This window comes from Struthio camelus, chromosome 5, assembly GCF_040807025.1.
Source record: "Struthio camelus isolate bStrCam1 chromosome 5, bStrCam1.hap1, whole genome shotgun sequence".
NCBI classification, from domain to species: Eukaryota; Metazoa; Chordata; class Aves; order Struthioniformes; family Struthionidae; genus Struthio; species Struthio camelus.
Window position 1 is genome coordinate 20974840 of NC_090946.1, and position 26289 is coordinate 21001128.

Below are 26289 nucleotides of genomic sequence, written 5' to 3' on the forward strand. Positions count from 1 at the left end.
AACTCAGTGCTGCAACCAAGAGCCAGTAATTCAAAAAAATCACTCTTTTCTAGTGACAAGTATTGAGAGCTACAGCTTATACACAGTGCACAGTTCTCATTCCTCTTTGTACTATAATAAACTCAAAGAAGGAACTAGAGCCTTCTGCTGTTATCATGTATTTCTAAAACCTCCCTTCCCATAAAACTGCTGTAGGACTTCAGATGAATACAGTGATTAATATCACCAACTGAGGGACTTCCGTTGTTAGCCCTGTCAAGACTAGCATCTATAGACGGAATCATTGTTTAAAGTCATAGTACAACACAGAATGGAGGGGATACTGGTATTTTATAACTAATATAACATCCAGTAATTAACATGTAATCTTATATTTAAAAATGCAAGACGAGGGTACTCATTAAAGAAACCACTAACAGGATCTGAGACGGAATAAGGGGAGGGATAGTTCAGATAACATTGTAGAGATAGGGCAGGAACAAAAAGAATTTATTTCTTCATCCAGTACTTTATACACTTTACAAAAAACAGGAATACCACTGTGCCCATAAAAATGTTATCCATGGCAACTGAAAGCAAATACTACTTTTTGTCATCTAACAGGGTATTTTTAAAATCATAATACAAAGATTTGTGCTGTAGCAGTCCTCCACTTTGCACTGTAATGATAAGGCTTACTGTACTTTAAATACAAAGCTGTTACATCTGCAGTTATGAACCACTGGCTTTAACAAACATCATTTTATAATTGCTTTTTGCTTCTTTTTTGTTTTCTGGAACCTCAGCTTCCTCATGTTTTTCAGCAGCTTGTAGCTCTTCAGCAGATTCCTCTTGCTCTGACTCAGAGCCACTTTCGGAGTCCTCTGAACTCTCATGTTCAGAGGAGTCTCCGGCTGCCTCTTCTTGTTCTTCACCTTCCTGAAACTAGAAATTCAGATGATGAGACAGATAAACTTTATTATTTCCTGGCAACTCCATCTTTTTTAGTGTCCAGGGAGAATGTTTTGCTCAATGGCTCCCTTCATTTTAATATTAAATTGGGATGTGTTGTTAAACACAAATCTTTGACATAAAAATTATTAGAGACATTCATGACTAATCTTTGAAAATAAGTTTAGCACACAGCATTACAACGCAATGTTTGGAATGCTGAAGTCATCCAATGATGTTGCTGCTAACAAGGACGGCCCTGAAATGGATTTTTGTTCATGCCTAAAGAACAAAGCCTCTGTGTTCATAATACTACAAATTTCCAGCACTGCACAGGTTGTTTCATTCAGCCTGGAAACATTAGCTAAATGTTTTATACAATAGTGCTAACAGTTAGCCAAAAATTAATTACTGCACCTCTCTGCAGATAAAGTGGCTTCCTGATAACCTCATTCTGTTTCCCCCCCCCACACACACTTCTCTTCCTGCTCATCCATCTACAATACCTCGTAACTACATGACCAGTCAGGTGTCAACTCACCGAAGGACTTCAGCTGTTTGTACAGCTAGTTTCCCTTGTCTGTCCCCCTCTATTGTCCTGAAAAGTAGGTGGGTATAGAGAGGTGCATGCATCACAGCAACAAGAAACTAAGAATAATTAGCTCTTGTTGACAGCGTAGGTGGTCACCCTGCCTTCTCATGGATTTCTTTGCAACACCCCGATTTAATAGATTTGTCACTTTTTGTCCTAATCTGTCTTGACCACTGTGGTGCATTAAGCATGTTATATCACTTTTCTGAACAATGAGAAACATCAATCATTTCAGGGCATTTAAATAGCTACCACAATGTACGTCAGTAAGGATCAAGTGAATGCAACAGGTCTGTCCTTTAACCTAAATTGCGTAAGTTTGCTCATCCATGTATCATCTTGTCCTAGCGAAGCAAGAGGCAAATTGTGAAGGAGATAAACAACTTACTACCTCACTGAAACCTAGTCCGCAGTGGCGCCGGTTTCGTCCGGACATCGTGCTGTCCATGCTTTGTTGGTACTGAGACTCTAGTTCTTCATTCATTTTCTTGTCTTCTTCCCCTGCATGTCCAGTGTACTTTGGTTATGGTTCATTCAAATTAACAAAGATATCAAATTACACAAAGTCACCAGACTTTCAAAGTTTATCACTATATATGTGAAAGAGTTTAAATTCAGCCTGCTTAGAAACTATTGAGTTGGCTGTTGTAATTTATATATAAGCCACTAGATTTATAAGCAATCTTATCAAGCGTACAAGTAAAATTGCTTTGATACAATGACGGGACAGTAAGTTACTAAGACCTGGCACATTCAGACGGATGCACTATGCACGGTATATTCTCTGCTAAATACGGGAAACAAGTATTATGACGTCTCTGTGCTTCCTGCCAGTGCTGCAACATGTCACAGCAAGTTTCTGACCTTCACTGTATAACACACACTCTAAACTACGATTAGCAGCAGAAGCCAGGACAATACTGCCACTCTTGTTTTGGAGCTGCATTCTGGGACTATTTTATGCATCCTGAATTTTCAGGAACAGCAGCTACAGCTCTTTACTTTTTTCCATCTTTAGGAATTAGCAGGAAAACTTAATTTTCATGTCTAGTTAACACAGCATCAGCTAATTTTACATGCCCTTTATCGCTACTCACTTCAGTAAGTAAATAAAGGAACGTTATTTTTAATGGAGGAAAATGCAGTCTTAAAATAGTTCAGAATTCCCCGACCTTGTTAAAGGTAGGAACCTCTAATTTTCCCCCACAGGCTTAACAGCACTGACTTTTAATTTGTACCTTTGTAAAATGAAAAGTTTGTATTGCAAATTAATGTTTGCTCCATGGAAATTAGTGTGTGTTACTGTAGAAGGACAAAAACATGTTGGAAAAGGGAAGGAAAAGTGTTAAGAAAATATTTGTTCTGGTATTCTGTGGCTGAAAAAGCAGCATCCTATCTCCTTGCTAGTAACAAAGCAGTATGGAATATGTATGACTCTTTAGAGGAAACATCATCTCCTTTCTAGAAAACTCAGGTACAGGGAAGTGATTCTGAGTCACTCAGCAGCTAACAGAACCTAGAACTGATCCTCAGGCTTCCTTTGGGGTTTTGTTCTGGTAGATAATTATATATATACATATATATATGTGTGTGTGTGTGTGTGCGCGTATATGTATTTTCCCCTCTCATCAGCTGAAAAATTAGCAGTGGAGCACAATGGGGAAAGAAGTTTTCTGGAACCCTGACAGTTACTATTCTTTACAGCTTTATCAAAGCTTCTCCCAAATAGTCAAGGCCAAGTTTGAATTTAGTGTACTTTGACTTATTACCTGAGCAAACTTGGTAAGAAATTAGTTATCGTGGTCATATGTTATATGACATCAACTTACTGCTAATTGCCAAGATAACTTTGCAGATGTTTTTCTCGTCTACCTTATTGCTGTAAGGTAGAGACATATAAGGTAATATATAGGTAATGTATAAGGTAATTTTATCTTTATTCAGCAGGGAATCATCTGGAGGATTGGGGGTGGGGTGGGGGGAATCAGCCCTGTTCTTTCCCATGCACCCTGACATTAGAGGTTTGCATGGCTATACTTGGCAACAATGAAGATGCACCATAATTCTCCTAGGTATCAATAGCAACAAAATATTCCTTTCTTAGTTCACTAAAAGAGTAAGACTGAGGAGGCAGAGGCCCTAATTTGCAAAGCGTTTGTACACAAGTTTAGCTGACTGCCAGAAGTACTGTGCTGAACCTGGAAGGCAAGTAAAAGCAGTTAGAGATGCCTGTTTGTCAGTAGTCTTAGCAAGAGGGACTTTTACAACTACACAACCTGACCTGTCTTCAGCCTCAGCCGAAAAACTTGAAATCCTTCCCTGCAATATCTATGAAGCTCAAAGTACTAAGATGTTCCTAAAAAAGCGTTCAATTTCCAACTTTGTATCAGCAACTGGATAAACTGACCTGTCCTGAAGTGAGAGGTTGATCTGTGGTCTCCGATAACAAGGCGGCCAGTATGTTCTTTCTAAAAGAAAACGCAGTTTGTTTTGGAGCTTTAGGGTGCACTGACAGCTCTGCCAACATTCTGGAAATCTCGAACAGAAAAGGTCTGCTGTCAAACCTTGACAAACAACTGTAAGACAGTAAGTTGTAATAGCTAACAACAGGTCTATCGATGAAGCTCACTTCATCTTTATCTTTTACTGAATTATTTGGAAAAAGAAACCCCAGCCACTAGATATTCTTTGCTCTTCCCACTCCCTCCACGTCTGGTTCTGTCTTCTTTCCTGTTTCTTGCCACTCCAAAGAGAAAAACATCAAACTATGCTAGTATATCAGCCAAAGAGGAAATAATAGTGATCATCTGATATGAAAGCTACACTATAAAAGGGTGTACATGTGTGTGAATTTAGGTTCTAATAGTTTATCCTTTTGGTCCATTTCTCTGGTACTATGCAATAGTTCAGCCTTGCATCTTACACATTTACCATTGCATCTATAGACTGCTCAGTGTCAGGGAAGCCCTCCCTACGCCCATCGTTATATTGGCTACATCGTTGCAAGGCTTTCAGATATATCCCTAGAGGCAAGAAGTGGCCTAACAGGGCTAGCTGCATTTAGTACCCAAGTAGAAGTTACAATTCTACTACAAGTCTACAATTCAGTGGTAGTGGGATGTTCTAATACAGCGGTGTATTTCTAGCCATTAGCAAGTTTTTTGATGCTTTTAATACAGTACTTTAATGCAGCATATTCAGGCAAAATAAACTGATACCAGTAAAATATTTTCCCTCTTGCAGATGACTTAAGTAGAATTCTAAGATTAAAGCTACACTTTGTACATGAAAAAAAAAGGCCATTACGTGTTATTAATTTTGCAGAATTCCATGCTGAAAGCGTAGCACAAGAATCGACTTTTGGGGCCTTAGCTCTTTAAAGATAACTAATTTTCAGATCATCTTAATTAGCTTTGCTCTTCCGCTGCTCGAGTCCGTCTGCCACGACTTATTTATTTATTAATTTAGTTAGTTAGTTTTGACTTCCTGGGGTGCGATAGCCTCTCCGGGAGCCGGCGCCCTCTGCGAGGCGCTCCGCGCTGTTTTGCTAAGGGGTCTGAAAGCAGGCAGGCCCGGGGGGGCTGCAGCCGCGCCGCGCTGCCGGCCGCCGGGCCGCGCCAGCCCAGGGCCTGCCCGGAGCCGCGTCCCCCGGCCCCCCCGCGCCTCACCTTGCCGGCCCCCATGAGCCGCAGGAACTTCTGCTTCCGCTCCTCGTTGCCCAGGTCCGCCGCCTCCCAGCTGCTCGAGCCCTGCCGGGAGCGCACCGTCACCGCCGCCCCCCCCTCCACACTTATGGCGTCACAGCCCCCCCCCCGTGACGTCCCCGCGGCTCGGGCCGGGACCCCCCCACCCCGCGGCGCTCGGTGGCGGCCGCGCTGCCGGGCCCCGCCGCGGCCTCCCTTCCTCCCCCTCCCCCCACCAACCCCCGGCCCGTTTACATCGGGGGAGGCCGCCCGCTTGAGGCCGTGGTGGGCCTGCGACTCCCTGGCCGAGCTCATCGCCGCGCCGCGCCGCCGGGCCGGGTGTGCGGGCCCCTACAGCCGCCTTCCCGCAAGGCCCAGGCGCACCGCCCGCCTCCCGCCCCTCGGCCACCACCGGGTCAGTGCCCCGCGTCGGTCGCGGGGTACGCCGGGAAATGTAGTTCGCCCGCCGCCTCTCGCCGGCGCGGCCCGCCGCCGCCCGCACTACCCGCCCCACAATCCTCCGCCGCCCTTGCGCGCTGATTGGCCCCCGCGCGGGCCGGCCCCCGCGCTCCGCCTAGAAGGAGGTGGTGAGGGCGGGGCTCGGGGCGCGCGGGCGGCCGTTGGGCGGCCGTTGGGCGGCCCCCGCCTGTGGTAGGCGCTGGGCGCCCTGCCTGCTCCCGCAGCACCTGGGGGAGGCGGGCGGGCGGGCGCCTGTTGCCGTGTCGGTAACCGTGGCAGACGGTCGCAGGCTTCGGTGTTAGCGGGGCCGACCCCGTCAGGCATTAAGTGCCGCCAGGGAAAGGGGGGGGGGGGGGGAGGGTGCGGTAGTTCGCTGGCCCAGGGCTGCGTTGCCGCCGTCGTGTGGTAGGCTGCGAGCGCGCGTCTGCGAGCTGCGGGCCGTGAGCCTGAGGTAATCCCCGCTGAGGGAAGGCGAGCGCCGGAGAGCCCGAGCGCGGGGAGAGCCTGGGCTCCACTGCAGTGCGTGGGGGCTCCCGGTGTGGAGGCCGCTGAGGGCACCGGTCCCCTCCTTTGTGTGTCCCTGCCGGCGTCACAAGCCGGGTGACGGTCGCGTGAAGGCGGCCGCAGGTCCCCGCGCACTGGAGCCTCGCGCAGCAGCCGCGCTCGCAGGGGCTGGAGGGGGCTTCCCAACTCTTTCCCTTTTTTCTCGGCGCTGAAGTATCAGGACTCAGATGAGGGATTTTCTTGTTCTCTCTTAAGTCTGCCAACCACTTCCATGTGATAGCAGGCAAAAGGAGAACCTGCTGTAGCCCTTTACATGGTGGGGGTGGGGGGGGTGGCTCATAGTGCAGGACAGAAAGGAAGACTAAAAAGGGCCCCAAATATTCAGGTAAGTTATTTTGGTCAAAGGGCTTAAGACTATGGGGGTGTGATACAGCTGACAGCATGAGGAAGGCAGTAGGGACAAGAGCAAAGTGGAGCAGATTGCCCTGTTCTCCCTGGCTGGCGTTCCTCGGCTTTGTGTATCTATCACATCTTATACTTTCTGTCTTCTGTGGTGTTTTCCAAACAATCTTGTCCTTTGCCTCCAAGATTAGCAGTTCTTCTTGGTTCACCTCAGTAACTTTCTTTGTTCCAGCAGTTCTGGCTTGATTCCCCCAATCCCTCTAATGACTGTATTTGAGTAAGGTGGGGATTTCCCCCACCTACAGGTACCCCCAGTGCCTAGGGAACCTTGTGTGGAAAATGGCAACTTGCTATCATTGGGAGATACTCTGTTTGGAGCTCCCAGTTAACTTTTCAGTTGCTCCTTCCATTTCTCTTCTCTGCCGTTCCTAGGGTTCCCATCTTCTCTATATATACTGGATACAAGGCAGAAATTTAGTGACTACCTCTAAGTTAGTATTTTCCCACATATATCTGCTTCAGAATTAGCTTAACTTAAATGGATTGCCTTTTAGTATATTAATATGCTGGAGTTCTTCCTTAGATTTATTGGACAAGAGGATGCACAATCACATCTTACCTTACCGTAATGTTAAGAAAACCCCTTCTTTTTTGGTTCCTCAGTTATGTAGTGACTCTGTCAAAATCATAATGCTGTAGCAGCCAAGTAAGTATGCTAAAATGCGCAAATGGTGCGTGCCAATTCATACTGCAATTTAAACCTGACTTATTTAAGGTTAAAGGTAATTCCTTAAGGATCTTTGAAATTAAAACCAAATAAACTACTCAAAATTAAAAGAATGATCACAGCTGAGTATACACGGTCATCTTGAAATGTACATTAACAACTGATTTAAAATAAATGGTTACAATTTTCTTTTTTAGTCAAAGAGCTCAAATCAGTGTCTTAATTAGGTCTTTTTTTGAGTGGTTGTCAGTCTGTAGGTTCATGTTGTCTTTGTGTGTAAATGCAGTCACTTGAACCACAGACTTTTGATCTCTAGCAGCACCTATAAATTATGTGTGCTTGTCCCCTCAGTCATCTTGCGTACTTTGCCGATACAGTATGCAGAATATGCCTAAAATCTTAATTCTTCTCAGTGGTTGGCCTGAATCTGAGCCTCCTTTTAACTTGCAGTGATCTAAGCTGCATTTCTTAGCATGTGCTTTTTCTAACTTTTATTGTAGAAGGTATTGACCTTCTCAGTACTAAACATATAAACAAGATGGAATTTAGAGCTCATGATTTGGGGAAAAATCTCCTTTTCACGGTCTGCTTGCCTTTGATACACTATTGACGTGTATGTTCTGGTCCTTGTCTGTGGTCCAGGCTTGCTTTTGATAACCCCCTTGTGACACCACCCTCTTTGTCTTAGATTTGTTGTGAGGCTAGACTGAATCTATTTGTCTCTAGCGGGAGAAGTACTTACCAACGGCAGGAGGGAGTCTAACGGGTTCACTTACACTGATTTTTCCCTATGGGATGCATCTAGATTCCTAACTCCCATGGAAAATTTTTGGAGCTGAAAAATAGGGCTTATCTGTTTACTCAGTGAAAATTTGCCTGGCAGGAGTTTGAGTTCTGAGCACAAAAAGAGAAGATAAATTCTTTCTTACCCCATGTACCTGTTGGCAGAAATAGGAGAACCTGCTTCCTCAGTAACATCATAATGTGGCTTTGATATTTTTCATTAAAAAATCCATTGAAGAGCATGGCTAACATGCTGCTTCCCACATCTTTTAATTATGGTTGTTTATGTCTACGTGGAAGGCTGGAGAATTTGTGGGCCCTAATGGCAGACCTCAAACTTATATTTTCTAAAGTCATTCTAAATTCATTCCTAAGCTTATTTCCGAGTTCCGTCTAAGAGGTGAGATCTGCCTGATGCTTTTTTTTTTTTTCCCCCCCCTCTTATGTCTTTTGGTACTAAAGAATGTTTTCACATGGCTACCAGTCACACATACTCTTACCTCTTTACTTGGGTGAGGTGAATCACTCAAAAGGATGCCTTGCAATGGCTCTGTCAGAAAGATACTGAAGTATAACTATTTCAGATAGTTATGAGGCTGCCCCAAGGGGTTGCACATCTGAACACACTCCACTGGATTATGGTGATGTTTGTAGCACATCTGTGTTCCAGTCCTGAGATCTTCAAAATGATTACCTGTGATTCCAGCTGTATCCGGGAGTGGGTAGGGAGACTGGTGCAGCTTTTGACAGGGCAGTCTCCTGCCCAGTGTTATTCTGGGGGCTCCAACATCCTCCTCTAGACAACTGTGTGGCTTGGAGAGCTGGAGTGGATCTACAAGTCACTTACGTATGCATACGCGCGCTCAGTCAAACTGGAGTTCTCTGAGGTGTGATGTCCATGTGCACACGTACAATCTACCCACCCTCCTCTCTAGCTCTGTCCTCCATCAAGGACATTTTTGGATTTTGAAGGTTAGAGGAAAGGAGGGACAAGGCAGGCTGCGCCCATTAATGCCAGATGTAGTCAGTCATGTGCAAGCAGAAGTCTGCACTCTGCAAATAGTAATTAGAGGTAAAGAGCCCATAACACGTGTGCCCGCACAGTAGGAAGATGCTGATGGCCAGCACCTCTCAAAAGATACTCAGTTCTTTGCAAGTAACTTCTCTCCATGCTGAAGCAGCTAATGAACGGCTAAGTCAGGGTTTTGCTACCCCCCTGGAGTGGGTGGGGGGAGGGGGGCCTGGTTCTGTTAACTCAGTAAGTTGACGTGATCTGACTGCTGGTCAGAGCTGGAGATGCAAGGTATCAGTCCCGCAAGGTCTTGGGATGATACGGCAGTGGTTTACTTTACTTTCCTGAAGGTAGTTTTCCTATGCTGTGCTTGTAGTAAGTAGAAAGTTCCTATGCGGCTTCTAAAATTAGGTGCCTGCTCTGAATTGTCCTTGAGAGTAGTCTGTGCTTAGGGGATGAATTACTCTCTTAGCTAAGTTTGTCTAAGAATTTCCTCCTCAGGAAATTAGAAATGTGTCATTACATTGCTTTTTGAGGACAGCAATTAAGTTCTTCAGTCACTTTGATACTTGTTAACGTTTTCCCTGTGCCTTATTGTTCAGATATCCCCATCATTCTTTTGTAGGACCGAAGTACAGTTAAAGAAGAGCTGATAAGAAAGCGCTCGGGAAGATGGAGCACAAAGCTCAGCAGATCTAGTTATGTAGAGAGGTGCTGGTATGTCCCTGGCCAGTCCTAGGTAGGTGGATTTAGAGTTAAAGGTACCTGTAGAATGTCATTGTCTTCAATTATTGTTCATACAAAACAGCACTAGGATAGTGATATTTAAATTCATATTCACATATATGATGTTACCTAAGTATGCAGAATCAAATACAGAGGCACAGCTGTTATACCTGTTGTTCAAAACTTCCATAATCTGCTTTTTGACAATGCTAAAGAATAGAAAGGAGCATTAACTTGAAAGTTGTATTTACAACATGATAACCATTTTAATGTGTTTAAATATATAGAATACTTTATTTTATAATGACTGTAATGGTGGCTTAATGTAATTGGAATGGCTGTCTTTTAAAAAAGGATTTCTCACAGAAGGGGTATAAAAATATAAAATTCATGTTAAAAAATAAAAAATGACATCACCTTATAAATTAAAAAAACACAAAGGTTTTTGTAGTATCTAACTGTGTTTTTAGTGTATCAGTTAAATAGGAATTGTGGTGAGGTAATACCAGTGAAATTGTATCTTTTCCGTAATCTTACATTAAACTTTTAGTACAGTTTTTGTACTATTCTGTCTAAGGACTTATTCCTTAAGAAAAAAACCATGAAGTTTTAGCTTAATGGCGACAGTTCCCTTATGGGACAAATTTGAAAAGTATTGCCTTTGAGGGGAAGAAAACTAGAGTGTTTATTAAACTCTAAAATAGATATTGACTCTAAGTTGTGATTTTTCTATTAAATTCAAGTTGTTTTCTGGGCAACTGAAATGAATTATTATTTACATGGCTTACTGCAATAGCTTTTGGTTTGTTTTTGATTTTGTTTGCGTTTTGAATAATGATGTGCAGATGACGTTTTAATAAGGGTCTCTTGCAAATGTTTTTTTTTTTCCTTAGCTTATTCCTCACTTGGGATAAAAATGCTCTTATTTTGCAGGAGAGAGGTACCTAATTAAAACGTGTTGCTAGCATTATATGGCGTCCATTTACTTATGGGGAGAACTGAAAAACTGAGTGATCAGACTGCGAACAAAAATGTGAGAGTGAGATGAGGTGAAATGACCAAGAGGTGACACTGTTATGTACCATTATACTCTCAGTCTTACACTTTTCTTTGTATTTCTGCTTTTGTAGCAAGCTCCGGTCTCTGGGTGGGAACCATCTTTGGGGGTAGGGGCAGGAGGGCATCCACTCCATTTTGGCAAATACCAGAAAAACTACCTTAATTAAGATTGTATGCACCAGTCCACTTCCAAATTTCAAACCTTAGCAATACCTATTATAAAACTTTCAGGCAGACAACAGCTTAGGAAAGCTAACTATGGGACAGCATAGGCTTAAGTAGATCTTGCGGAAGCTTGTATGCCTTTGAAGAATCTTTTGTAGGATCTTTGAAACAAAATTTTACTGAGGTCTTTGTGTAGAGAGGTGGGGTACATTGAAGCAGAACTAGGTCTGACAGCCAAAACACCTTTCTTATTGTGTAGTGTGATCAGGATTTCTTTGCCGTGCAGCCACTGTATAAGGAGCAGTAATTAAACTATAATACAGTGATGAGAAAGTTGGATAGCCCTGGCTTGGGAGCCATGGATTCGGAGTCATATCTTCCCCTGTTATCATCCTGGCTTTGCCCAAGATTAAGTAGCCTTTGGCAAATTTTCTCACCTTTCTTTATCTGTGAAATTAGGATAATATATCTTACTTGCCAGTGGTAAGAATTAATTAATGATTGCACGGTGTGTGTTCGAAGCAATGTACAAGTGCACAATATTAGCTATGGTGTAATTGGACTACTGTAGCTGATAATATGCCAACAGACATTGGCATATAAAGTAGGATCAACTTCTTCTCAAGTGATGTAGAGTTTTTAATTGTTAGTAGTGAAGTTCTGAAGTTTAAAGTAGCTATCACTGAGAAGGGAATGCAGCTAGTGTTCCTCTATAGGAAAGCTTAACAAGACAACTCTGAATTTTTTTTATCTTGAACTAAAAAAATATTTACATATGTACACATACACACACTTTAAGCACAGAATAATTTAAGCTGAAAAAACTTCCTGTTTTCTGACCAGATTTGCTTAGTAGTTGTCGCTGCAATATACAGAGGTTACCCCAGAGGAGAGTGAAAAGTACTCTGTGTATCAGTGGAGATGAGGAGATAAATTTTTGTTATTGATATCTGGCTTATGCAACATTATTCAGTATGTTTTAGTTTCACGATGTCTGCCAAAAGTTCAATTCCGAGCTCTTGCTAAGTTTTGTTTTAAGGGGTTGGGAAGAAGGGGGAGACAAGCTAAAAGCAAACAAGGAGATTTCAACAAAAGGATTGCTGAGAAGGGAGCATCAATTGAGGGAAGGCAGTCGTAGCTGTTAACATTTAAAAAGCCCTTTCAAGGACTAACAAAATAAAGGGTAGAGATGTCCTTATCCTGAAATGGCTTTTATATTTCTGAACCTTTTATAAAAGCTTTTCTTAGAACGCTTCCCTTCTAAAAACAAAATAGTTTTTGTCATAAACAAGACAGGCAGCACATCAATACAAAGACGACTATCTTCACTTACTTTTATTTCTGGGCTGGCAGAACAGCCTATTTATTATTCATACCACAGGAAAAAATTGTTGCCCCAGTTTAACGACTGAAGAAAACAAAAGAAGGGAGAAATTATGTCCTTCAACCTAGCACTGTTCCGGTGTGCTGTACTGTTGTATTAGGCTTTGTCCTCCAATATGAAGTTTAAAAAAAAAACTTTTTTTTTAACATCATAAAAGGTACAGTCCTAGTGGAGACAAGACACAGGCAATTTTTATATCCAGGTAGCCAGTCAAGACCAACCATGTGTCTCTTACTTGGAGTTGATGTCAACCAGCTACATCAAAATAAGAAAATACAGCGCTTTGCTTCTACTAGGATTTTATATCATATTAGGTTGAGGAGGCCTCTTCATTTACCACTGTACATGACACGCTGCTAGAGTATTGTACTTGAGTGAAAAAACATTTTGACTGCAATGAGGATATAACTTTATGTATCTTGGTTCCCTTCCCTCCTTTTCTTTTGCGCTTGCTAACACATAAAAGCACCAATAAAGAGAAGACATTTCACAGAAAATATCTGCCAAATTCAGTTATTCTGCTGCGAGTCTGAATGATGAGACAACATCTTCAGGATTATCAAAAGGAATTGTGTTTGTTTAGAGTGGAAACTCAGTAGTTCCTTTGGTATATCTTCTGGTTCACCCATCTGTAGTAAAGCAGAATATTTGAAGGAAAGTTAGAAGCCTCGTGGAAATCTAACATTTTTATATCTCTCTCTTAGGGAGTTTAAATTAGTGAGTAATTTGAAAATGGCGTGGACAAACCACTCCTTAACATATGTCAGGGACAAATTCTGTGGTAGAAAAGGATGGACAGAATTGATATTGTTCTGTTATGAGTCTTGTGGTGCTGTGAAAGCCAAAGTCTCTGAAGTCAGTGAAGGTTGTCTGTATACAGAATTTGTCTATTTCTCTATACAAGGAAATGTAATGGCTGTGGGAAAAACAGTGGCTCTGCATGTTCTCCTTCCTAACCCTATTTTAATAGTTGCTTCTCCCTGGAGACTTTAGAAACATTTGTGGAAGTGGTCAGGAATAAGAAATAAAGGAATAAGGAGTAAAGGAAAGGAATAAGAAATAAAACCAGATATCTTTACACTGATAATTTCCATTCAATCCAAAATGATTTGAAAAAGATTTTCAAGGTGTGAAAAAAATGGATGCGTCAAAACTCTGCACTCTGATATATATGCATAGCTCCCAAATTATATAGTCAGAGTCCTTTTTGAAAAGAAATGTTGCCTCTTCACTTTCATACTGAGTGGCACACGTTAGACTTTTCATATGCACTCAATGTGCAAATAAACTCTGAAGACTGATGAAGATTTTTCTGTTCTAACAATAATCTGCATCTCTGTGATAGAGCTACATCACAATACCGTCTGCTACCACTATATCACAACAATTTTTTCTCCTGCAAAAACATTTTTGTTAATTTGTGTCCTAATAGCATATGTTCCACATATGTGATCATTCATTACCCCTCTTATTTACAGCAGCCTGTAAGATCAGTCAGGTCCATTGCAACCTGTTGGTATATGTGCTGGTGCCTTATGTTACTTAAAAGGTAGACGTCTCCTTGGCAATGCTGATTTTTGCTCGTTTTAGTTACTGTAACATCTTTACTGTACAAAAGGACATACAAAAAGAAATTTGCTCTTTTACCTTGTCCGTGTACTGGGCCCCTGGATTATTAATTCGGTATCAGTCACAGGCTATTGGCTTTGAGTGACTGTAATAAATACAAAAAAAAAAAAAGGAAAATTCATTGCTCTGTCTTACCTATTCAAGACCAACTTCTTATTTCTTGCGTTAGGTCTTTAAAATTAATGTAGTGATGTTTGTTGAGCTATATACAATATTAATAAACCATAAACTATCTTACAATTTTGCCAAGAACCTACTGGGAACGCTGCATACACTGCAGTTGACTTTAACGTTCGGGTATTCCTTCTCTGATGGTAAACACCATTAAGTCACAGGTGCAATACTGAAGCAATTTATATGCATTTTGGCTTTGAGAATAGAAATTTGTAGCCCAAGCATCAGGATATTTTTAATTGTCTGAAAGAATAAATTTTGAATATGTTACTTAATCTAGGCATGAAAGATCACGTCCTTTTTCATACGGTGATTATTTATGATATGTATGAAAATGTAACAGTATTCCAATAGCCTGCCTAGAGGGCAGCTTTAGATTAGGACAGTGGTTGTGACATACAGGCACAATATGCCAGGAAGAAAAATATGCTGTTCTACTGACTTTATGCCATCCTCTTTGTTTTCCTGGGGGGCATACCAGGTGCCTTCTTTCTGTTTTAAATAACGCATTATTTCTGGAGCATTTAGGATCTAAAGTGGGAAGGCTTAGTATAAACGCCACATACAATGCTGTTATTTTACTAGAAGTAAATTCTGTGCAGAAGATTGTGTCCTTTACTTTGTTTAAATGCAAAGCTGAGAAGAGCAAAGGTACGGCCGTATGCTGTCCCTAAATAGTTTGGTAAGTGCGTAGAGTGCAATGCTGATAAACGTTCCTGTATCTGACATTGTCAAAATTGGTATGTATATCACACAAAATTATATCACATAGATCATGTATGTCATAGAAGAATAGAAACATGTAGGTTGGAAGGGACCTCCAGGGGTCAAGTCCTCTGTCATGCTCGATGCAGGTCCACTTGGTTCAGGTTTGTCAGGGCTGTGTCCAGTTGAGTTTTGAATGCTTCCAAGGATGGTGATGCCGCAGTGTTTCTTGACAGCCTGGCCTAGTATTTGACCGGCCTCCTGGTAAAAATGTGTTTCTTCGTATTGATCTGGAATTTCCCATATTCCAGCCTGTGTCCATTGCCTCTTGTCCTTTTACTGCACACCTCTGTGCGGAGTCTTTTTCCATCTTCTCTACACCCTCCCACTAGACAGCAATAAGATTTCCCCTTCACCTGCTCTTCTCCAGCTGTGCGAAGCCAGTTCTCTCCACTTCTCCGTGTATGTCATGTGCTCCAGCCTCCTAACCATCCTCCTGCCTCTGCCAGACTTGCTCCAGTGTTTCAGTGGCTCCCACGTAGTGAGGAGAGCAAAACTGGAGGCGCTACTCCTCATGCAGTGTCGCAAGTGCGAAATAGAGGGGGATAGTCACATCCCTTGATGTGCCGGCCGTGCTCCTGTTTATATAGCCTAGGATGCTCTCGGCCGCCTTTGCCAGGGCACGCTGCTGGCTTGCAATCAGCTTGTTGTCCACTGGGACCCCCCCCAGGGTTTTTTCTGCAAATAAGCTTTCTAGCCAGTTGGCCCCCAGCCGATACTGTTTTATGGGGTTATTCCATCTCAGATACAGGTGTCCGCATCTTAATGTATTGAAATGCAATTATAGAATTTCATATATTGAATTATTATTTTGTGCTAGTGTTAATTAATAGCTTTGAGTTTGTCATTTGGGAATAGCAATGGCAGGCCTTCTAAATAGCCTAAACAATTCAGAATTATGCATAATATGGCTCTCTTTTTTTGGATAGTCAATTTAACAAAAACACCTAGAGCTGCTGATATAGCAGGTGCATCCTGGGATGAATAAATTGCATAAGTCACAGTAAATTGCCAAAAAAGGAATAGTGAATTGTTTCTTGAAAGCAGATGATTTTTTTTACGCTAATGATGCTTGATTTTTGTTGTGTAGATTTATAAATAAAGTAGGCTATGCTAATTTGGGAACAAAACCGATACTACTTTGGGATTATTCTGTTTATTGATCAACTGAATTGTTAGGTTTTTGTGCTACATTAATATTGCATGAAATAGTTTCATTACAGAGAGGGTTCAAAATGTATTTCATTCTGAGAATATTAAAAAGCTATTTAATATCATATCGTCAATATCAGTATCATCGTTTTATTCTGAATGGTTTTTATGTAATAGTTGTTCAGTTCTTATATCTCATGTCAATTTTTCTAATATAAATATTTGATTATTTTTATGAATTTTAAAATTATATGAGCAATTTGGTGGTTGACAAGTGTTTTTGGTGGGTGCGGGTTGACAGTCGTAATAAAGGGAGCTTTCTTATTTCTGTCAGCAAACCCCCTGAGAGGTAACGCGAATCTTTATTCATGCTTTTCCTCCACTGTTCATCCATTTGCCCTGTTTAAGAAACCTGGAATTTGTCAGAAGTCAGTCTATAAGGATGCATTCAACCTCTGTCCATTGTCTATTGCAATTTTTTCCAAAGGGATGTGTCTGCAGTGTTAGGGAAATTTGGCATTTTGTAAATTAAACCTTGGTGCTGAAGACTCTCAGCTAGGGGACGTTGTGCAGAAAACCAGCATTTCTGGTGCTGCCTCTGGTTTTCAGATGACCCCATTTGCTAATGAAGCATGCAGTCCTAATTTGGCATAGGTCAGAAGTAGGACGATCTTGTTGCGGGTGAAATGTCATTTGCCACATTTTGCAGAGTATTAGTCTAAACCTATATTTGGTTGGCACCTGTGCTCCAAAACTGGCACCCCACCTTGTGAGAAGGCAGAATGCCACTCTGACAGATGGGGAGGAATGCGAGCGTGCCAGCAAACCAGTGTATGCATCAAGGGGTCACATTTCTCTCCAGGAATGTTGAAATACCGGTACATGCAGAGCTTCTGTATCTGAGGCACACGTGTTTCTTGGCAACAACCAAAGTTCCTGCTGAATATCTTGGCACGGTACATAAGGAAGCTTAGTGAATTTTCATGGCTTTCATAGGGTTTCTACATCATGGGAGCCTATATATAATTTCTGCTAAGAATGGCCCTATGAATATAAAAAAAAGATGGAATACATTTTGCAAATTATTCTTTCTTATTAATAGATTAAGAACTGTTAAAATGCCATCATAGCTTTCATGGATGATAATTCTTTTGATTACTTAATGGTTGGTTTATCCTGGTCTGAGAGCAATAGAACGTGTGGTTTGGCAATCAACTCAAAGTGTGAATGTCACAGCTTAAAACTTCTACCATTTCTTTTTCATACATCGTTTTATTTTAACCTAAAAGTAAATTCTGGAATCCCTTCACACTTTTGTACTTCATCAAGAAATTAGTTTTTTTCTATGTTCCCCAAAATGATATAGTGAATTAAAATTAACTCTAGGGCATTGCTTTCTTTTGCTGAAGGTAATTCTGAATGGTTTATTTCAATGTTTTTACTTTTTTGCCTCCAGAATTACTGTAAAGCTTTTCTATTTCATCCATTACAGCACAGTGTTTTTCACATTTGAATAGCTGCATCAACATGAATCCTTTATGAGGACCTTAAAAACAAACTTTGCCAAGTCCCAGAATACAGAAGCTAATTCACATCCCAGTACTCAGCTGCCTCATGAATAAAGGAGAGTCTGTGCCTGACACTTTGAAGCTGTAGCTGTTAAACCATACAGACTATTTACCTCAATAAATCATTATAAGAAACTAAGGTACAATTATACCCACAGAGAAATAGAATTCAAAACACTGATTTATGTGGTTCAGTGCCTGTTCCCTTTTCCATCGTGTTTTGAATTTTATGCATGTTTGTCATCTTTGGCTGCTTCCATGTATCTTTAAACTAATGGGTCTTGCTTTTTTAACGTTCCTCATTAAGTTTGTTATTTTACTTTGACATGCAGACATGTTTTGCACACTGTACAGAGTTTTGCATTTAAGATTAACTATCTAATGTCTTATGGTATAGACCAAAAAGGGAAAAAGTGAGTAATTTGTTTAAACTAACCTACAGCCTTCTCTGGTTAATTTGTGACTGTCTGAGCTGAAATTTCATATTAGTTAAGAATTTTTTGGCTCTTATTTGTGAAATCTGGAGAAAGACGGCTATATACGGGAAGGCATCATTGTACTTTTAAGAATGTGCTGGCTAATCTGGGGCTTTATCATAAAGAGACAGAAGCCATATGAAATGAAATGTGGAATTCCTCAATTTCTTTATCCCTTGAAGAGGCGAAAAGAAATTAAAATACAAAAATTTAAACAGAATGAAAGCTCTGGCTCAGAGGAAGGAATGGCACTGAAGCTGACAAATAATCCCATATGAAAGGGTAGCAGTAAGCTAAATACATCTAGCGAGTGGAATCCGAGACCAGACACGCAATCTGTTAGGCCACCCAAGTCTTAAAGAGATTGAATGAGTGTGCAATGTTGTCCTGTAGAGCGATGGAGTGGGGAGTGATTTAATAAGCAACAAGTATTCCCTAATACAACTTTTAAAAGTTACAAAATATATAAATGGAGATTTTAAATACGAACAACAGTGAATATACTACAGTTCCAAGTGCTTTATACCTTGCTTATAACCTTCAGAGCTGATGGAGCTAAGGCAATATTGAATTAGGGTGTATCATACTACTTGTCTGATCCCAACGGTTTGGATTAGTGTAGCACTTGCCTCCACTGTTGAGAGGGAGTTATAAATCCATTATTATTTCAGAAGTGACTTACAATATGGAAGTTTTTATACCATATGTGACGTTCATATATCTAGTTTAAAAGGTGTAGCTATTGAAGACAATTTTGATCATTTCAGATCGTTTTTGTTTTGCAGTGAATAACAGAAATTAGAGAAGTCTAAATGGTCATCTGTAAGTCTTTCTGTATTTTCCCTGTCATACAGTAAATTTCATAAAATTTTCAACTTCATATATGGAACAGCACACAATCTGTCATGCACTGTCATTTGCATAGATATCTAACTCTTGCATTTCAGTGTGTTTTTGCCTCTCTGATTCTACAGGCAAATTTTATGAGGAAATAATATACCTAAAAATTTCCACATGCAAATAACTCTGTGCAAACAACGTTATTTGCCCACCATTGGAAACTCATCTAGGACCTTCCATGTCCTGTTGCTCAGTGTTCTGCGAGCCCATCACATACTATGTTTTACAGTCTGGTAGCATTTCAAATTTTTCTGTTGTTATATCCCTATAATCAATGTATTCTTATGCTACTGAAGTGGTGGATTGCTTTGAAATATTGACGGTGGAATTTAACAAATCCGTAGATATTGCCCCGTAGTGTTTTACTATGAACTGTTGTGGCCATGTAATGTGAGATCTCATGTACTCTCTTCACATAAAGGGACAAAGTTCAGGAATATGGAAGCAGAAAAGCGTGACAATCACTTATCTCCAGAAAAACTAGATATATTTACATTCTTTGTCAAGTGTATTTTAGTCTAGTCTCTTAAAGAAACAGATCTGCTACAATTGTCTTTTGTCTGTCCTTTTGTCTGTGTCAGTCTCCGTTTCAGAAAATTTTGGCCAATTTCAATCAAACCTGTTAGTGGGGCAGGAGTCTGAAAATTTTCAAATTTTTACAAGCTTCCAAAAAATTGGTGACTAGTAGGAAAAGAGAGTGATCCAAAGTGTTCCTCTGCACAGCTAAGCCTGCAGTGTGAGTGCAGCAGGGCCGCTAGCCATCCAGACGGCTTGTCTTCATTTTTGTATGAACCACGTGTTGCATCTTGTCCCTGCTCCTAGCTGCGTACCTGGCCGGGGACCCTGGTGAAGTGCTAAAGGGAACCAAAGCTCATGATCTTACAGCATTCAGGAAAAAGTGGAGGGAGAGGCCATAGGAAATATGATCAATGAATGGCAGTTTTTGCAGTGGGACTGCTTGTGATCCAGCACAAACCTACTGGTAGCTGCTCTGTGGACATTTCAATTGCTCACAGAGCAACTTGTTGATTAAAACTATTTATATCTATTGACATTCTGTAAATGACACTACATATTATAGAGGCCATGTAATGCCTAAATATTGTGTTTTCCTCTGTTCTTAGTGCCTTAGAGTAGAGATCAATGATCACTACTCAATTAATAAAAATCATCAAAGTGTCATCAAAGATTAACGTTTCTCCTTAGATATTTCCATTAAGAAAATTTCAAATTATTAATATTTTGAGTTGTTGTTATAGTTCAGTGCCAGTGCTGCTATGTACCAAGGACTCATTATATTTTGCAAAATACTGAAAAATCTTATACTAAATTGAAAGAGTTTCTGAGATGTTTTCAACGCTTTCTGAAATTTCAGATATTTACTAGGATTTATTAGCTCAGGTGACCTGATGGCATCTTTCAGTTTTCTAAGGAACAAATGTAAATACCTCCTGAACGCTATTTAAAAGCATCCAAGGTTTGCGATTGTTTGCCAGAAAAATGGAACCACCTTCTTCTCATCCATCAGCACGATAGAAAAATTCAGGAAGTTGGATCTGCTAGTACTAGGGCCATTTTTTCTTATGGTAGAGCAGGACTGTTAAATCTGGAACTTTCCATCAGCACTAAAATTTGCATGTTAAAAACAATGGTTTCTACGTTCCTAATGAAATCTCTTAACAAAATTTCTGAAGAGCATCTACTCTTTGAGGCGTATGTTCTGTTCTAACCCCGTGTTCTGAAACAATGCAGGTGCTTTGGCTATAGTGTTATGTTCTATTGGAAATTATTGCTCGGGTGTAACCAGGCTGTGGATACAATTGTAATAGTATAAAAAGGTCATGTCCCTCTTCCTTGACATGAGGAACTTTACATATAGAAAGCATCCTTATGATCTCATTACAGTACAGGGCTTGAGCTGATTCAATTAAATCAATGTAATTAAGCATCACTTTTGTATGTAGACAAATCCTATGCATTGCTTGAACACAGAACAAGAAGAGAGTTGCTTAGTTTACAAAACAGCCTGTAGGCTGCAGAGTAACTGTCTCACAAATAAAGAGAACAGTTTTTAAATAAACTTAAAGAGTTAATGATACAACTCTACATGTGTTAAGGAGGGCAGGATGTGTCCCAGGAAAGCACTGTGAATCTTAGTCTTAGGTACCTGGACCAATTTGTTGAGGTTACCTAACGTGATTTGTTGTCACCAATTTGTAAAAGTAGTAGCAATAAAGCAGTACAGTTTTCTACAGTTTCTCTAGTATTTTCTTCTATTAGCAGTTGCTTTTCACTCGCTGAAACTTTGGATTCAAACAAAGGTTCTTTAATTTTTGCAGTGATTCTTCAGAACATCCAGGGATTACATGTAATAGACTGTGCGTATTGCATGAGCAAACAAAGCATCAGTAATAACCTTCTAGTATGGTTTTATCTGGATGTACTGAATTGCAAGGAAAACAGTTTTGGATTTTTTCTAAGTCTCATGGATCACAGATTGCATGTTTGAAAGTGAAAAGGGAGTAGCCAGACAAAGGAAAAGAAACAAATTAAAAAGCCTTAAGTTTGCATGACTTACATTTTGCTGGACTCCTGACCTCAAATCAATAAGAAATCCTTTATCGGACACATATTGAAGGATTATAGACTCAACGTTTTAGAAGAGGTGTTTGAATAGCATTGACATCAAAACCTTCTGAAAACTCCAGGTGGATTATGAGCCGTGTACTGTTTATATCTGAAGTATAAGCAGCTGAAGAGTTGTTTCTGAGTCTACTCTCTACACTTTTGCAAGTATGCTGTGTTTGTTTATTAGGAAATAATTATTAAGAAGCAGTGGGGTGTTTATGTAGGTCTAGCGGTTAAAACGTAAGTACTCAAGAGGTCAAGGTTTTCCTTGCAATTATGCTGCAGGAGTTCTTTGCGAATGGGATAAATCAAGTACTCATTCTGTAGCTCTGTTTCTATCTAGGTAAAGCAGAGATAGTACTTGCAGTACCTAATGGGATATTATAAGATTTGTTTTATTATTTTTGCAAGGTGCATGCAATTACTTCTAAAGATGGAATATAGCTGCTTTATGTGTTGGGATTTGAAATATATTTCTTTGTGGGCAGTGCCATTTTTCTGAAAAGGGTAGTCTTAGGAAAACCAATAATTGTATGCTTCAATAATCTATACCTACTGAGTCTGAAAACTAGACTGATTGTATGCTGCTGCTTAAGCAGTTGTACTTTAGATGTACCGAAGAATGATCAGACAAGTTTGAGCAAACTTGTTTTGCTGTGAGGAGTGTCAAAAATGCTGAACACTACAATGCAGTACCATTTTTTTGGGTGGGGAGGGCAGGAGTGTTATGTTACATATGTTAGGGCATTTGGAAAAAGTATCAATTCTTTAAGTTCCTACCCTATATTCTGGGATTTAGGAGAGGGAAAAGAACCAAATGTGTACTAAAGACAAAAAGAACGTGAAAACAGAAGGGAAGGAAAATAGTCATAAGGAACAAATCGTTGGACTCGATCTCACTTGTTTCAAACTCAGGCAAATACCTCAATATTTGATTTAGGAGATACCCACTCAGGAGTGCCTTGTGGAGCCTGCAAAGCGTCCTGTGGATTATTTTGGCAGTTTGAGCCCACTGTTCCATAGTGATGCTCATTTCCCTTCAGATATTTAGAAATCTGGGGGGTCTGGACTTTTAAAAATGAATGTAGATCATGAATAACTATTATCTCCTTGATATTTAGAAGGAAAATGTTGTTGCATATTGGAAATATTTGTGTGAGATACTGCTAGCAGACTGCTTACAGTATTCCTAAAATTAGTCTTCTGTTCATTTTCATGTCAAATGCGGTAGCAAAGGGACTCATCAGTGGCAACAATGTGGTTAATACAAATCCAGAGAACTGCAGACTAGTGAAAGTAAAAATGAACAGCACTTGAGGTTAGTAATATTCCTTCTGTTTGACAAGCCTATGCATTTTATATTAAATTCTTGCTTTCTGCTTTTAAGTGAATTTTGATCGTTCAGAGTATTCTCACCACGGAGAAATAGGACATTTAATTCCATTTTACAGCTATGGGACTTTTTTTGCAAAGTTTTAAGACCAGCTTTTCATCATTTTTAAGTCAGGATAAATGAAAACATTTTTGTTATAAGAACTGAAAAAATGGAAGCACATTTCACTTGTGATCGAGCTTTATTAGGTTAATTTTTAGCGTGTGCAAGGCTATGTAAGGGAAACTTATTTGGACCTATTTATTGTTCTAGCTGGTGCCTTTAGGCAAAAACAACAAAAAATCTCTCCTGGACAAAAGAAAAAAAAGGTGTAATTTGATGATGGATAAATTACAACAGTGGGTATATATGCCTGCAGAAATACAGCGGAAGAATAAGGATAAGTTACGTCTAAAATAAAATTTTACCTTTAGTGGAAAGGTTGTTCTGAATTTACCCGTCAGGGAAAGTAATGTGCAGCGCTGCGGAGTTCGTCAGGGCTCTGGTGGCTCTAGTACTATGTGGAGCTCAACAGAAGAAATAATTTATCTAGTTTAGCGTATCTGTTAAACTGTGTTCCCATTATTTTAATCTATCATTTTGTGAAAACCTGGCCACAGCAGCAGTTTGATGACTCTAATAGTCATACCCATGCGCATTTGAAGCAGAACAGAGATGTTGATCAAAGATTACGACGCGTAGGCAGGAAGGGACGCTTTATCTGAAGTCATGTTAAAGCATGGGGCTGGATCTTGGAGTGGGCTTTGATTTCCTTATTTCCGTGAGTATTTTGACCTTCTCTGGAAATACATCTGTACTACTGATCAGTTTGTCTTTGACTGTCACAAAATAGTGGCTTTTGTCGTGTAACCAAGGATTAGAGAGAAACAGCAAAGCAAAGAAAGCATTGCACAGAGTAGGACTGACTGACATAGGAAGCTCTGGTTCAAGAAGACCATGAAGAACCCATCTTCTTTGCGCTGTGCTGGCCTCTGTTAGCTCTTTTGTAGAACAGGCACTAGTGCGACTTGTAGATATTTAAATGCTCGGAATTGTTTTTAACTTTTAAATATATATATCTCCATAGTAAAGCTCACAACTATGTCCATTTTCCTAAGAAAAGCCTGAGAGAGCAGCCTACTGACAGGCAATTAGCTTAGTCAACCAAGGAATTATTTTCTTCTTTCAGGATGTTTTGATTTCTTGAAGAAATATACATAGCCGTCTGTCTATCTACTGTATATGTATTTGTCTTTCAAATGTCTCCATACATACACATACATATGAACAAATGTGAATGTGTGCGTATTCTAATACAATTACTGAAATGTAATGGAATTATATACCTTGTATATTATACATGTATTGACAGGCGGATGGATGAATTAGGAACATGACAAGAAGGGATTAATGGCAGCAATTAATTTCCCTAGTCATATTTCTGTGATCCTCATTTTCAGAAGATATCATGGTAGTCTCATCCTTTACTGACTGGATGAAAATTTTTTTCCTTGAAGTATTCTTCCACATATACTGCGTAAAAGAAAGCTATTCGTAGCAAGCGAGAGACAAGTTCACGTTATGGTCTTGACAGGTGATGCTTGGGACTTGGTGCTTAGCCTGTAACGATTAGATTTTAATGTGAAAAAGTGTGTAAAGGTCCTAAATATTTTGTTTATCTCAGTCTGAGTTTTAAATAAGGCCTGAGATCTGCAGAAAGGCAAGGAAGGCTATATATGTGCAGACAGAAATGAAACAATTCTTCTGCGTTACAGGACAACGTGAGCTTGGGTGTAATTTGCTTGCTTTCTCTTTGCCCCGTGTTCCCTTCTTGTCTTTATGTGTTACGTGCTTTCCCTGTACAGTCTGTCTTTCTTGTCCCTTAAACTTCAAACTCTTCAGGACAGAATCTGCCTTTTCCTGTATATCTTTTGTTGGTGTGAGTAGTGCCTGATGTAATGGGATGCAGTTGTGGGCTGAGGTTTCTAGTCTACAGTAATTTAGTAATACAGCTAAAAATGACTGAACTTATGTAAACATAAAAATGGAATGTGACTATTGAATTATTGAGCAGTCGAACAGAGATAACAGTCTTTTGGGTTCCTAATGGAATTGACACATGTGTGAAGGCTATTTTTTACTTTTTGATGATGGTTTTATTGTTTATAGCTTACATTGTTGTACTTAGATAGCAATGTAATTAATTTCATTTTATTTTTAATGAAACTACAGTATTTGCAATATTATTAAAAGAACAGTTGTTTTTGAGGTACTTTATATTTTTTATTGGTGAAAAATAGGTAAATAATTTTAAATTTCAGGTTTTTGGTTACAGATTTTGAAGTATGTGATAATATACAGAAGTAAATTAAAACTGCAACATGTAAGGCAAATACTATTGTATAATATTTTTTTCTACAATCCAGTTTAATGAAGTCTCTGCGTGCAATAGATACTTTGAAGGGAGAGAGAAAGTCATTGATGGTGAAATTGTTTCCTTGATTTATAGGCCAACTTTCAGTTGATAAACTTCTGGCTAGAAAAATTGCTTGAAAATGTTTTTGTTGGTAAATGCTAATATAATAAAGTACATGGCCTACCAGAACTATGTGTATCTGTTATTTCTGCATGTTATGAGCAGCAGATTGGAGTCATAACCATTTCCATTTTAATGTACAGCTTTTCGATACAGAAATAAGCAACTACTCCTTTTTTAAATTATTTTAAAATTGTAAGACACCAAAAGACAATTTGTAACTGTAATTTAATTAAGAATTCTCAACTTGAAATGTGCCTTTAACTTATAATTCTTCAAAAACGTGCAGAGCATGTGAAAGTACTTGAAAGGACTTTTAGTGGTTGTTCAGGAAAAGATAGCTAAGCCTATTAAAGCACAGCATGCATAAAAAGTGACTCTTCAGTGTAGTATAGTTTAAAGTTTGCCCACTACCTATAAGCAGCCGAGTTCCTATTCTTGCCTTGTAATTGCTTGATATGTACATTCTTATGACAATTTAGGATGCAGGGATTTGTATGGTTTTCTTTTTATTGGCTAAGCTTAGCCTTCAATTTGTTTTTCCATAGGAGATTTAAGGTGTTGGGGGTGAGCTGACCATGACTCCAGTATGTTACGGAAATACAACCGTAGTTTTTAGTGTCCTGGCATGTTGATTATTTCATTTACTGTTTTATAAGGCAG

General features: G+C 39.8%; 1 protein-coding gene and 1 long non-coding RNA gene across 2 annotated transcripts in view; both read right to left on the reverse strand.

The window, feature by feature from the left end:
* Positions 1 to 468: 468 nt before the first annotated feature.
* Positions 469 to 5693, reverse strand: C5H11orf58 (chromosome 5 C11orf58 homolog). Its single transcript, XM_068944935.1, has 5 exons — positions 5461 to 5693; positions 5191 to 5271; positions 3930 to 3990; positions 1914 to 2023; positions 469 to 924 (listed from the first exon to the last, which is right to left on the reverse strand). The coding sequence occupies exons 1-5, from the start codon at positions 5518 to 5520 to the stop codon at positions 712 to 714; spliced, it is 525 nt and encodes a 174-aa protein (XP_068801036.1). The 5' UTR covers positions 5521 to 5693; the 3' UTR covers positions 469 to 711.
* A 6622-nt stretch (positions 5694 to 12315) lies between these two features.
* The window catches only part of LOC104150460 (uncharacterized), a 32641-nt gene continuing 18667 nt past the window's right edge, over positions 12316 to 26289 (reverse strand). The window contains exons 4-5 of the long non-coding RNA XR_695608.2: positions 14074 to 14140; positions 12316 to 13055 (exon numbers count right to left, since the gene is read on the reverse strand). This is a non-coding gene — a long non-coding RNA (uncharacterized lncRNA). The remainder of the gene's footprint in view (positions 13056 to 14073; positions 14141 to 26289) is intronic.